This window comes from Schistocerca serialis, unplaced genomic scaffold, assembly GCF_023864345.2.
Source record: "Schistocerca serialis cubense isolate TAMUIC-IGC-003099 unplaced genomic scaffold, iqSchSeri2.2 HiC_scaffold_1406, whole genome shotgun sequence".
Lineage (NCBI taxonomy): Eukaryota > Metazoa > Arthropoda > Insecta > Orthoptera > Acrididae > Schistocerca > Schistocerca serialis.
This window is the reverse complement of record NW_026047632.1, coordinates 2,259,339-2,272,886: the sequence shown is the minus strand read 5'-3', so window position 1 is coordinate 2,272,886 and position 13,548 is coordinate 2,259,339. Positions and strand designations below refer to the sequence as shown.

The 13,548-nt window shown below is 43.1% G+C and overlaps 1 protein-coding gene across 1 annotated transcript in view; it reads left to right on the top strand.

Annotated features, from left to right (window-relative positions):
- Nucleotides 1-10,568, top strand: part of LOC126442772 (ankyrin-3-like) — a 109,949-nt gene extending 99,381 nt beyond the window's left edge. The window contains exon 5 of the mRNA XM_050090802.1: nt 9,994-10,568. Within this exon, the coding sequence (XP_049946759.1) occupies nt 9,994-10,480 (487 nt within the window). The 3' untranslated portion in view covers nt 10,481-10,568. The remainder of the gene's footprint in view (nt 1-9,993) is intronic.
- The last annotated feature ends 2,980 nt before the right edge of the window (nt 10,569-13,548 follow it).

Genomic DNA, 13,548 nt, shown 5'->3' with positions numbered 1-13,548 from the left:
AATTTAGTATTGGAGGGCAGCGTGGAGGGTAAAAATCGTAGAGGGAGACCAAGAGACGAATACACTAAGCAGATTCAGAAGGATGTAGGTTGCAGTAGGTACTGGGAGATGAAAAAGCTTGCACAGGATAGAGTAGCATGGAGAGCTGCATCAAACCAGTCTCAGGACTCAAGACCACAACAACACATCACTAACGTCGATTTACAGTAGGGTTTTGGAACATATGCTGTGTCTGAACATTATGAATTACCTCGAAGAAAACGATTTATTGACACATTATCATCAAGGGCTTAAAAAAATATCGTTCGTGTGGAACATAACTAGGTCTTTATACTTGTGAAGTCATGAGTGCTATCGACAGGGGATGTCAAAATGATTCCATATTTTTAGATTTACAGAAGCCTTTCGACACATTTCCTCAAAAGCGTCTCCAAGCTAAACTGCTTGCTTATTGAATATTGCCTCAGTTGCGCGACTGGATTCGTGATTTACTGTCAGAAACACATCGAGTAAAACAGATGTAATATTCGGCGTTCCCCAAGGAATTGTTACAGGCCCTCTATCGTTCCTGGTCAATATTAGTGGCAATTGACCCTGAACAAAGAAAAGTATGAAGTTATTCACACGAGCACTAAAAGAAATCCACAAAATTTCGATTACGCGATACATGTCACGAACCTGAAGGCTGTAAATTCAATTAAATACTTAGGGACTACAATTACAAATGACCTACACTGGACCGATCACGTAGATATTGTTGTGGGTAGAGCAAACGAAAGACTGCGAATCATTGGCAGAACACTTAAAAGGTGGAACACGTCTGCTAAAGAGGCTGCTTACACCACTCTTGTCCATCCTATTTTGGAGTACTGCTGTGCGATATGGGATCCGTATCAGGTGGGACTGACGGATGACACCAAAAAAGTTTAAAGAAGCGCAGCTCATTTTTTATTACGCGAAGTAGTGGAGATAGTGCCACGGACATGATACAAGAATTGGATTGACAATCTTTAAAACAAACGCGATTTTCATTGCGACGGGATCCTATCATTAAATTCAACTACCAGTTTCCTTCCTCCGATTGCGAAAACATTCTGTTGGCACCCACCTAAATAGGGAGAAATGATCATCACGATAAAATAAGAGATCTCGCACAGAAAAATTTAAGTACTCAATGTTCCCGCACCTCGTTTAAGAGCGGAACGGTAGAGACACAGCTTGGTGGTGGTTCATTGAACCCTCCGCCAGGCGCTTTATTGTGAGTAATGTCGTAGACGTAGACGTACATGGTTTCCTATCTCATGAATTACCCATGTAGGGAAGAACCCTTCACTTGCATTTCCACGATTATTCTCCTAACGGCATAATGAGAAATTCTCTCACAGGGTGTGTGGTAACACCGTAGCTGGGGGAGTCAAATGAGCTGAGATCCGTAGCTTATCCTACTACGAGAGACGTATGTGACAACGTCTATTGGCAGTTTTTGGAAATCATTCGTGGCAACATGAGCTTCTACGAAAGTGGAAGTCGGACTTGTCGGTGTCCAAGTGATGAAGGAGGCCATTTTGGATCAATAAAAATCAGGACAATCCTATTGTGTGGGCATGGTTGAGTGGAGATGGACACAGTAGCCATATGTCGCCAGCTGTAAAACCTTCTGTAGCTCAGGGAGTTTTACAGGCGAAGTGACAGAAGTTTCAGCGTAAATTCGTCATCACTTCACTTTTCTTCTTTGAAATCATTGATCTATAGTGGTAGTCACCGATGTTTTACATTCGCTTTGTGAAATAGAAACCCTATCTGATAGTGAACTGATATTGTTGCAAGACACAGTTCAGTTGATGCCTGAATTCAACAGGCCCAAAAGTGGCAATTGAGAGTATTCAATGTGCCTTTACAATTAATCAGAGCAGAATCCAACAAGTTATTGGGCAATAGAGGAGTGTGTACCTATTCAGGAGAAAACACGGAACCCTACCAGGTATTTTAACAATGACAATGGGATCAGTAATGTTTCAGTGGACTTAAGAAAACTTATTCTCTCCCAGTGATTCAAGGATTTCGGGCTTTAATTACCTATTATGGTCAGCCACAGATGTGGCCAAATCATTTACTCGAGTGGTCCACAAATTGAGCAAATACTTCTCAGAATACTTTTCCCAGTCTAAAAGCTTTATGCACACAGGCAGTCAACAAAACTTCATCCATGGGTCTGATAATATAGAAAGCTGCAGAGAATGTACGCTGAAATTTTATAAGATTGAGGGCCTGATAGGTATTTACCCAATTTGTCGTATACAAATAGCATCAGACATTTGATATAAGAAGACAACCAACGAGAAGTAAGTGTAACAGGAAAGACTAAAGATAGAGAGTACCTCGAAGAATACTTTGTAGATAAACCAGAAACTCATCAATGTAAGATGATGCAGCATAATCAAAAATAATTAATGTCTATGATCTCAGGCAAAGTCTGTAAATTACGTTACACGTACTGGATATGAAATTAGCAGAATATCAGTAGAAAAGGAGCTGAAAAAAAATTAGAAAATAAAATATTGTTGTTGAATAAGAGACAAGACATGGAACGGGAAAAATATTTCTGCATAAAAAGACTAATACAAAAAGAGGAGAAAGCTGGCTAAAATGCGCCAGAGAAACATAAGCATGAGGAAATAAACTATTAAGAGCAGGAAATGAAACATATTAGGACAATACTCGATAATGGAGTGAAAAGTTTATTGAGAGTGAGTTAAGAAAACCAGCCTGGAGAGCAGATCGTGCGTAACATGGTAGTAATGTGAGTAACAATGTACAGGGCGAAAGAGAGCCAAAGCTTCCTTTTTTCTTCGGCATCAGACGTCTGTGGTGACTAGTAAGAGGTCCTACATAAATATAGGCTTTGGAAGACTAAAAGCGAGAACAGCTTTAAACAAAAATAGTTTACAGTTATAAATACACGGATTTAAAAGAATCACAAAACCGAAAATTTGTTAATATAGAACAGTGAAACGTCGGGAATAGATTTGCCAGGGTAACATATTTAACTGATTAACATTGCAGGATCGCAAGTTAATGTAAGTGCGAGATAAGCCACTGGACACGCGAAATGCTGGAGCACTGCCAAAAGGTCGAATGCAGGCATGCAAACATGTATGGATTGTGTTGCTCAAGTATCAGATATCAGTATTTATAGTGGAGTTCGATGCCTGATGCAGCTGGTTGGTCAGTACAGGGACGGTTAATGCTGTTGGTGAATGATGCTGGAGTTACTGTATGATGATGTCCCATATCTGCTCTACTGGAAGCAGACCTGATGATTGAGAATGCCCAGAGCCTTGTCAACACTCTATAGAGCATGTTGGGTTACAAGAGCGGTAAGTGAGCGAGCGTTATCCTGTTGAAAATCTACCCCTGTAATCCTGTTCGTTAATGGCAGTAGAATGCGTCGAATCACCAGATTGAAGCAGACAAGGTGTGTGGGATAACCATGAGAATGTTCCTGCTGTCATACGAAATAGCACCACAGACCATAACTCCAGGTGCAGGTCCAGTGTGTTAACACACAGAAAGGCTGGTTGTAGGCCCCCAACTGGCCTAATCAAAACATGCCCATTACTGGCACCGAGGCTGGTGGTTTGGGATCAGTGAAACGCATGCTACAGGGTATCTGGTTCGCAGCCGTCTTTAAAGTAACCGATTTGTAAGAGTTCATTGTGTTACTTGGTGCCAACTGCTGCTCAAACTGCTGCTGGAGATGTATTACAATGCGCCAGAGTAATACGCAGAACAGGATGGTCTTCCCTCTCAGTAGTGCCACGTGGCCGTGTGCAACCCAGTCTTCTTGCGACCGAATATTCTTCTAATCACCGCTGCCATCAGGCATGTATAGTGGGTACATTACTGTGAAATATTTCTACATCACGGAAGGAACAACCAGAATCTCGTAGCCCTAGTACAGACTTCGCTTAGTCTCTATGAGATGTTATTAACAGCGTCTTTGTCGTCTCAAAGGCATTTTTGCCCTACATCAACTCACTGCGTCCAGACTCAAAGGTAACTAACGCTCAAGCCCGTTACAGCGTGTTTTTAAAGCAAGCGTGAATGGCTTCCTCGTAGTGGTGCTACTATCGCCATTCTTGAGCAACTGCATTGAAATTTGAAAATACATAATATTCCAGATTTAGAAACACACCTACCAACTTTCGTTTATGTCGCACTGCTTCTTCTTGGTGCTGTACTATTTCGAAAGTAAAAGACGTTGTTAACAATGTTACCAAAATCTCAAAAAGTTCTTGAACGACATACTTCACATTTCTATACGTTACTCTAATAAACGTTGGGACAGTGTCTGCTTTTATATACCAATGGCTTAGGAGTGCGCCATTGACAAGTGGTCAAAATTTTCTGTGTCCCAGGTTCCAGCACAGGCACTGCTTAACCTCTGAACGAAAATTAACAGCAGTGTCAGCAAAGACGTCCAGCATAAGAAGTCGTCATTTTCCTGACAAAGCCCTTGTCAAATAGGGTGGAGGAACGATAGAGCTTCATGGCACTCCCTTTCCCTTGAGGTGGGAAACTGCCCTTAAAAGGGTGAAGAGTCAGTAATGATCAATGACGCGAGGATGCAGAAGGCAATGGAATCGAATAAATTAAAACCACATAACGTGTATCCATAGGACGTACGTCGTTAACAGGGAAACTGTCTTGATACAATCTGCATTGAGAAAAGATTCCGGACAAGTTACCCTTTTGGATCTCTGGGAGTCGACTACCAAGGTCGAAGTGACAATGGAAAAGATACGGAATAATTTACGAAGGGCTAACCTTCTACGACTTGGAGCTTTGAATTCAGAAGTTTGATCGTAATTAGGAAGCTAGGGAGTCTAAAAACGGAAGTGCAAAGGCCCCATTCTAGATACGGTGGGGGGTCATTGGAGTGAAACAGAAGAAGGCTAAGGATTTGTCATAAGACACATTGGGGTAAAATCAACAGCAGCAGAAAATGCTGTAATGGGAGTAGGATTCATTATGTATAAGAAGTAGGAGAGAGCGTGGGCTACTGTGAACAGCTCTATGGCAGAGTTTTTCTCACCAGATTCGAAATCAAACGAACGCCAACAACGATAGTTCAGGTACACATGGTAACGACACAAGCAAAATGAGAAAAGAGAGGAAGTATGCAACTGAAATGCAGTTGCAGCGGAAAGAAAATAAGAAAGAGTCATGGGGTATATGGGCTTGGCATAGGGATGAGAGGGGTGAAAGTCTAATTGATTTCTGCAGTGAAATTGAGATGGTAATAACAAATACTCTGTTCAGCAAACATGTGAGGAAAAAATAAGCTTGGAAAAGACCCAGAGACACTGGAAGATTCCAGCTGGATTACATCATAGTGAGACAGAGATTCCGAAATCAGATATTGGGATGTAAGGTGTACCCAGATGTAAACATAGATTTAGTAATTATGAAGAGTAGAGTGAGGTTTAAGAGAGTCGACCAGAAGAATCAGGGTAGAAGGATAACATATTGCAGTACTGAGAAATGAAACTTAAAGTTTACCAACGATATGGTTATTGCGGTAAGGACATCGACAAGGCAAGCTGTGAATGATGTCATCAATCTCATGTGGAGGCAATAACACCATTTCTCCCTCAGAGCTACTCGCAAGTCTTATGGAATTGTTGGTGGATGCTTGAGTGATGCAACCCGTCTCACTACTACATATATTTCGTATGCATACTATAAACAATTTACAATAAATCCACACATTATAGAATAATTTGTCCTCTATAAAATTTTCAATATTACAATGCTAATTTATAAAATAAAATTCATGGAAACCTATATACAGTATAATAAAATTTTATACAGTCTTTGTTTCACATGTCATTCTTCCAGTAGTCCACATATGCCCTCACTACTTCGGTGCATGTCATCAGGTTTTGGGCCATGCACGCTCTTGGGTGGTTTACTAATGGACATCGTCTGGATGCTCCCACATGGACACAAAGCACTTTCACTGATTCCCCACTTGTGCAGATTTCTGTTACATCTGTCTATTCCTGAACGTAGCCTGTTCACGGTTTTCCATCTCTCCCACTCAAGTTCCGCACCTGATGGCAGCACTTCCTCAGAATCGTGTGCATGTTCTTGTTGTTCCTGCCACAGTCTTTTTCTAGAAGTTTTTGGTGAACCTGTGAGTGGTTGGGTTGAGTGGAGAAAACTACTTCTTGACGTAAGGCATTTAGGTAACATTTGGTACCCATGGAGCGGATGACGTTGATTTTGAACCTGTTTTGTTCGTTCAATTCTGCTCTGTATTGAACGTCGGACATTTGGCAGAGCAATTCCTGACAAGGATTGTAGGTGTTCTACTCTTGTTGGCTTAAGACATCCAGTAATATGTCTACACATCTGGTTCAGGACAGTGTCCTGCTTGTTTGTGTGGCATCATTGCTCCCAAGTTAGGACTTGCAAACTCAGCAGCAGAGTAACAGTGTAATGTCTCTTGCAGCGGTCTCTCGATGATATTTTCAGAAATTTTATAAATTATATAACTCAGTACATATCTCGAAATATCTCTTCTTATCTTACCGATTATCAATGCAAAGTAGTTTCAACCCCAATTATTCCTTGGAGTGTCCATTTACTCCATGGAATAGCTTCTCTGCTATCTATGTTTTCTCTTATGAAAAGAAAAGGGACTTCTTGCCGATTAGTCGTAAAAGAAGGATCTATATGTATGTATTGTTGAGCGAGTCGCCATCTTGATGAGATTCTGTATGGGAAGGAGTTTAATACATGAACTAAACTAAAGTAAGTGCCTTTGAGTATTATTTAACGGATTATTATTATTGACAGTGTCTGCTTACTACGCCGTGTTGCACGGGATCAGTGGGGAACGTCTGATTTACACTGGACGAACCTGCCGTTTTGAATGCTCAAGATATCCAGTTACTTCAAATAAATAGGCTAACACGGTCTTACCAGCAGATCTCCGGTTTTACCCATGTGATCACCGAAAAATAATTATTATTACAAATGTTTCCAGGAGATCGACTGACAATTTTCGTCGCACCGAGACTTCGAAATTGCTTCACTGCCTTACGGAATTTAAGCTTAATTTAATCAGGACAGAACAGTATTGAACTGTGTGAATGTGATAAGCCTGCTTTGTCAATGAAAATTCCCTTAATATACGCATGTTTTTATTATCCTAATCAGTGAAGTTAAATCAGGCCGGTGTGAGAGAGGTTCTTTAAATTTAAGAAATATTAAAACAGAGTGCCATTGCGGTGGTGAGTAAAACTTTTGGATTAGCTCGACATTTTGATGTTGTTAGCTTGCCAAGTAAGCTATTCCGTGATTGTATTTCTGCCTTGCTCTTCTCAATATACCTCTTGAATAACAGTGTCCTATTAAGAGTAACTCCCAAGTACACAGGGAGAGGACAGTGTTTTAATCTTGTGTCATTCCACCAAACATTCAGTTCTTGCTTCGTCTCTCTGTTGTTAAGATAGAATAGGCAAGTTTGGGTCCTACTTGGATTGGGTTTCAACTGGTTTTCTTTGTAATAGTTGGTAAGATTTTCCAGGTTCTCAGCTAGTATTTCCTCAATATCCTTGTAGTTTTATGCCTGAGCTGCTATTGCCCTATCATCAGCATAAATAAAAGATCTTGACCAGGGACTAATAGGCTGGTCATTTGTATAAATATTGAATAACCTGGGGGCAAGAACACTGCCCTGGGGAGGTCCATCTTTTTGTAGTCACCATCTGCTCTTGTTACCTTGGAACTCAACAAAATACCTTCCATTAAATAGAACTGATTTGAGTACAGAAGTGAATTGAGGGCTTTTTGTTGTTTTTTGCACTTTTGCAATGAGATTTCTGAGACTGATGGTATCATATGCTTCCATAAAATCTATAAACACCATTCCTGTAGTTCGTCTTTTCTCAAGCCCATCTCCAGTATAGTGGGTTAGGCTGAGAGCTTGACTGGTACAAGATTTACCAGGTCAAAATCCTGCTTGCTCTTTTATTAGGGTGCCCTCAATCAGCTCATTGAATCTGTTTAGTATCAAACAGTTTGTATGTTGTGCACAACAGAGAGATTGGCCGATAACTCTTAGGATCGTCTTGGTCCTTACCAGGTTTAAGAATTGCAGTTATTTTTGCCTGTCTGCAGATTTCAAATTCATCCATTCGCCCAACAGCAGTTCATAAACTCCAACAGCCACAATTTAGAGCCGACACCAAGACGTATCATCTGTTCATTTTTAATATGCGGCCTTCCCAGTCTTTAAACTTTTGACTGCTTCTTTCAGTTCTGATATTGTAAATGTATGATCGAGTGTATCATTATTTTCTTTATGGAAAGCATCTAGTCTACTCGCATGCCCTTTCTTCAGTCTGTGTTTCGCTTTACCGTTTTTCAGCTACTGGAAGGCTATTTGGTTTGCTGTACTGCCAACAAAGCCTGGTGTATCTGTAGGTATACCACCTAATTTTCGAGCAGTCTCCACATTCCGACTACTGTGAGTTATGTTGATGCTTTCTACAGTTTGTTACCACTTCTGTCTTCTATTTTCAATCATTGTTGTTATGACTTCTTCTCCATTGTTCATGGGGAGAATGGGTTGGCGTCATAGAGACCACAATACGTTTCGTATTTCTCTTTTGTCTCTTCGCTGTAGCCTTGAATGTACGATTTTCTACATCCTCTCGTATACTCTGCCGTGCAGAGTAAAAACAAACTCACTGAAGTTTTCTGGTAGAGGTGTGTATCCGTGACATACTCTATGGGATTCAAATTGGGAGGTCGAGCATACCATCCCAGATGTGCAATATCTTCAATTTCCAAGAAACCTTCAATCAGCTGATCTCTATGAGGCGTACCTTTATCGTCCATCAATACGAAGTGTAGGCCACAGCACCTCGCAACGACGGCATATGAGGTTCCAAGATCTCGTCACGATACCTTACAGGAGTTAAGCCTTGCCAATTCACCCATACAATGTCATGAAGAGGTGTTCAGGTAGTCCACGTAATCGCTGAGCATACCATTAAAGAACCTCCCTGATTTCAGTCTCTTTTGCACGATATTTGGGTCACGAAATTCTGTTCCACGTTCCCTCCATATGAAAATCCGTCGAGAAACACTCTCCACACCATTTTGGGACTCACGTGTGAAGATAACATTTGCCCACTGTTCGGCCATTCGGTGGGATGTTGACGACTTCACTCTACACATTTCTTTCTGTGAAGTGTCAGAGGTACATAAACAACAGGCCCCTCACAATAAGTGGCACTCTGGTGAGATCTTCTGCATAACGTTTGCCTAGATACAACACATCCACTGCATCCTGCAAGGTGAGGTGCCAGTTGCCGTGCAGTAGTAAGGCAGTACCGTGTTGCCCTTTTAACCAAATAACGGTTCTCCCTTTCTCGTATCATACGTGGTCTGCCCTCGTCTTCGAGATACAGTTTCCGTCTCTACAAACAGTCGCCACATCTGAGAAACAACAGTGCGATTCATATTAAGCCATCGGGCCACATCAGGTTGTGACTGTCCTCCTCCCATTCTTCCAATGGCCCTCCACTGCAGAGAGCCTGGGATGCGTCTTCTCTGTATTATACTGCACCATCTGTGACTGTGTCTACAGCGATTGCGAATGTGGAAGTACCCAGCAAACACTACCCCATTGCTAGCTGCGCTGACTTCGTCGTGGGCGTGGTTATCCGTTGACTGGAATGCTAACTTCCATGTAGAACACGGTTGTGCAGACATCTGTTGACAGTTTGCATGATTACATCGTGAATTGGGCACAGGACGAAAAATCGCAGTTAGAAGCTTTAATTTTGGACACCAGTGCATTGCGGTAACCTTCTTGACTTTTAGGGACTCATCACAGTTCTGCTTCTGCCATAGTGTTTCGTCCTCAGACGTGCGTGTTTGGAGATATTTGTAAGTATTCTCCGTTTGTTGCAGGGATCTTTCTGGAGAAGAGAAGGGCAAGATGCTGATTGCGGCAGCTAAGGAGGGGTCAGTGAGCAATGTGCGAGCGTTGCTGACAGAGGGGGCGGACGTGGAGGCGATGGACCAGAACCAGCACAACGCACTGGTCTGGGCAGCAGCCAGGGGACACGTGGAGGTGGCGAGGCTTCTACTGGAGAAAGGAGCTGATGTCAACGCCAGAGACCGCTGGCGGAACACGCCTCTGCATCATGCTGCATGGAATAACGAGGCGGCTGTGGTGCGGCTGCTGGCGGCATCCTCTGCCGACTGCAACGCCAGGGATAGCAGTGGGGACACACCACTGCACGATGCGGCACGGCGTGGACAAGCAGACGCGGCAACTGCGCTACTGGAGGCAGGGGCCGACAGGGAAGTCAGGAATAACGGTGGGGACACGCCGCTGGCGCTAGCCGAGTGGAACAACCACCAGCGGCTCGTAGACATCCTACGATCAAGCTAAATATAGTGCAAACGACTCTGGAGTAAAATAAAAAAAGCCTTCTATGTAATCTTTGTTACTTATAAAATAAAGAATACAGAAAAGTTTATCCTCCAGTCTTGGTTTGCACCCTAATGTACGTAGTACATACAACGACGCAGATACCATAACACCAAGAGTGTTTATGGACTACCATAAGTTCAAAGAGGGACTCTCCTTTTGGTGAAAGTTCAAAACAAACCGAATAATTCTCTATTACTAATGAACACCAGATTTCTACAATATTTTCTTACTGAAAAATAATTTTTAGACGCATGTTTGGTGCTATGTGGAATTTATATAAAACTCTTATGAATTTCCTTATATCTAGATTGCCGACACATAAGCTCTGTACTTAAAATACATCTTCATTTGAGATCTTTCACTGAATTTACTTCTGTACCTAATGTGCTGACAGTCGAGCAACTTCTGTCTGCAGTTAAAAATTGGTGTTATTACCAGTACTTACGACACATTAGTTCCGATTCCAGACTGAATTTTGTTGTATACTGTCAAGCTGTTGAATACCAGCGGCCTAGGAAACCTCCTTCTCGGATCACTAGTCAATACTTCTAGCAAATCGTAATAAAGAGTTTTATTACGAAATGAATCAATGACATTACTTAACTCTGACAATAACACAGAAGTGCTGCAAACAAAGGGCGACATGGAAGAAAGAAATCTCTTCAGTATAAACAATTCCTAAGTCACTGGTCTTGATGTGACTAATCTCTGCTGTAGAAGTGGCCGCGACAAGTTGGGCATGGCGCTCATGTTCTCTTCCCCTGAAGGCCGCAGCTGTCGCGTTGTGGTCCTAGATAGAGGTCGGTCAGCGTGATATTGGGTGACGTCTTCTTCACAGCCCTGTCTGCTCTATCGTTCCCGACCGGCGTGCCGGCGCTCGACTTTACGCCATAACATTCCTCCCCCCAAAACGACGGACCTTCGTCGTATAAGGAGCGCGACACCGGGAGGGAAGGCAGGAGTGTGGAGGCAGCGGTGGACTGGAAACTGTGGCTGCATTGGACGCCAGGCTTCCAGTTGTAGCCCGCCATCTGGTCTGCGCTCAGGTGCAAACGTCCCCCGGAAAACGCACAGAAGGGCAAGCATCCAACTCCTGAGACCCATAACCAGATGGAGAAGCCGCAAGCTGTTGCGGCGTTGGCGGGTCCAGCTCCTTGGGTAGGACGAGAGGAGGAGGCGACGCCTCCGTCTCCACGGGGTCGTCCTGTGGTGTCGTGACGACACCCTTTGACAGCTGTTGTGGCCACAGCGTCCTCGGGATCTGTGAATCTGGGCGAAGAGATACGCAAGTATCACTGTGCACATTACAGTGGCGAATTTGATCCTGATCTCGGCGCTGCAATCCGTCTGGGCCTGAAATGGGATACACGCAAGCACCAAGTCGACGAACGATCTCGCCTCGCGCCCACCGTCTGCGTCCGTACTTCGACGCCGGATATTGAGGATGGTGGAGCAGGTGGAGCAGTGTCCGCCAGCGATGGTCCATCTTGTGGATGCGAACGATAGGAGGTGAGAAATCGTTGCTATAAGCGTATACCACAAGCAACCAAAAAGATCCCACAAAAGCTATGTGCACACGTTGCCATGGTGATTGCGATTTCGGCCAAGAAGAGAATTTGTATGGTGGAGCGGACCGAATTTCCCCACATGCGTGACCCTGTTCTATTTGGCTGTCCATACCCTCCCGAGTACAGTCTCGACGCGCTGTTTCGTAATCATCCCCCAGTGTCAGTCCACTATCATTCTGAACAAGAATCACCCCTCGCTTTATAGCGAGGCTATGCCGACGTGCAAAGTATTGTCGTGCTACGGACTTCTTAATGCTATACTATGAGCGAGGCAAAATTGTGCGAATGTAGTTTAGCAGAATCTCCAAATCTGAATCAGCTTCCGTGGCCTGTGCAATTTTGCTGTTGTTCAGAGGCAAAGGTTGAAGCAATTCAGATCCTGACCATCGATGTGACAACAAAATGCTGCAGAAGCGTCGAAGTCTGTATCAGGGTCCATCGTAAGACGTGAAAGTACGTCCGCATTACCATGTTGATCTGTCTTAAGATTTACAATCTCGTACTGATATTGAGACAACAACAAAGCCCATCATTGCAATTTTTGGCCAGTAGGTACAATGACTGCAAAGGCTTGTGATACGTTACTAAGTAGAATTTCATGCCATACAAATAGTGGTGGAATTTGGTGACACCATGCACAATAGCCGGTGCCCCTCTCTCTATTCGTGAATAATTACACTGAGCTTTGGAAAACACTTTTGATGCGAATGCAACAGGCCTGTCTTTATCACCAAATCTATGTGAAAGAACTGCACCGAGTCCATAAGAGGAAGCGTCAACTGGCAATACAGTTGATTTGTCAGGATCAAAGTCAACTAAGCATCGATCACTGAGCAACGCATCTTAAAGTTCTCGAAAAGCTACTTGGCACTTATCTGTTCAAACAAAGGGGACATGCTTGCGACGCAAGCGGTCGAATAGAGCTCCAATTTCTGCAGCATTCGGTATTAACCGAGAATAATAGTTCATTTTCCCTAAAACTGACTGCAATTCTGTGACATAGCGAGGAACTGGCAGGTCTCGTATGACTAACAAATGCTACTGAAGAGGATGTAAACCTTGACTGTTTATGACATGACCAACATACTGTAACTCATGTTTAAAAAAGTATCACACTTGTCCAGTCTACACTTTAGTCCTGCATCAGGTAACACACAAAGCACGCAAACTTGCAGTGTGTTCTTCAGGTGTACGACCTGCTACAACGATATCGTCTAAATAGTTTGAACAGTTTGGCACTTGAGCAGTCAGCTGTTCCTAATAACATTGGAAAACATCATGTGTGGAAGCACTGCCACTAGGCAAACGCAAATATTCAAACAAGCCCAAATGACTATTCACTATACACACTTTTCGAGATTCTTCATCGAGCGTTATTTGAAGACGCGCATCACACAAATCAATTTTTGAATAGTAGCGACCAGCGCCTAATCTATCAAAGAGATCCTCTGAGCGAGG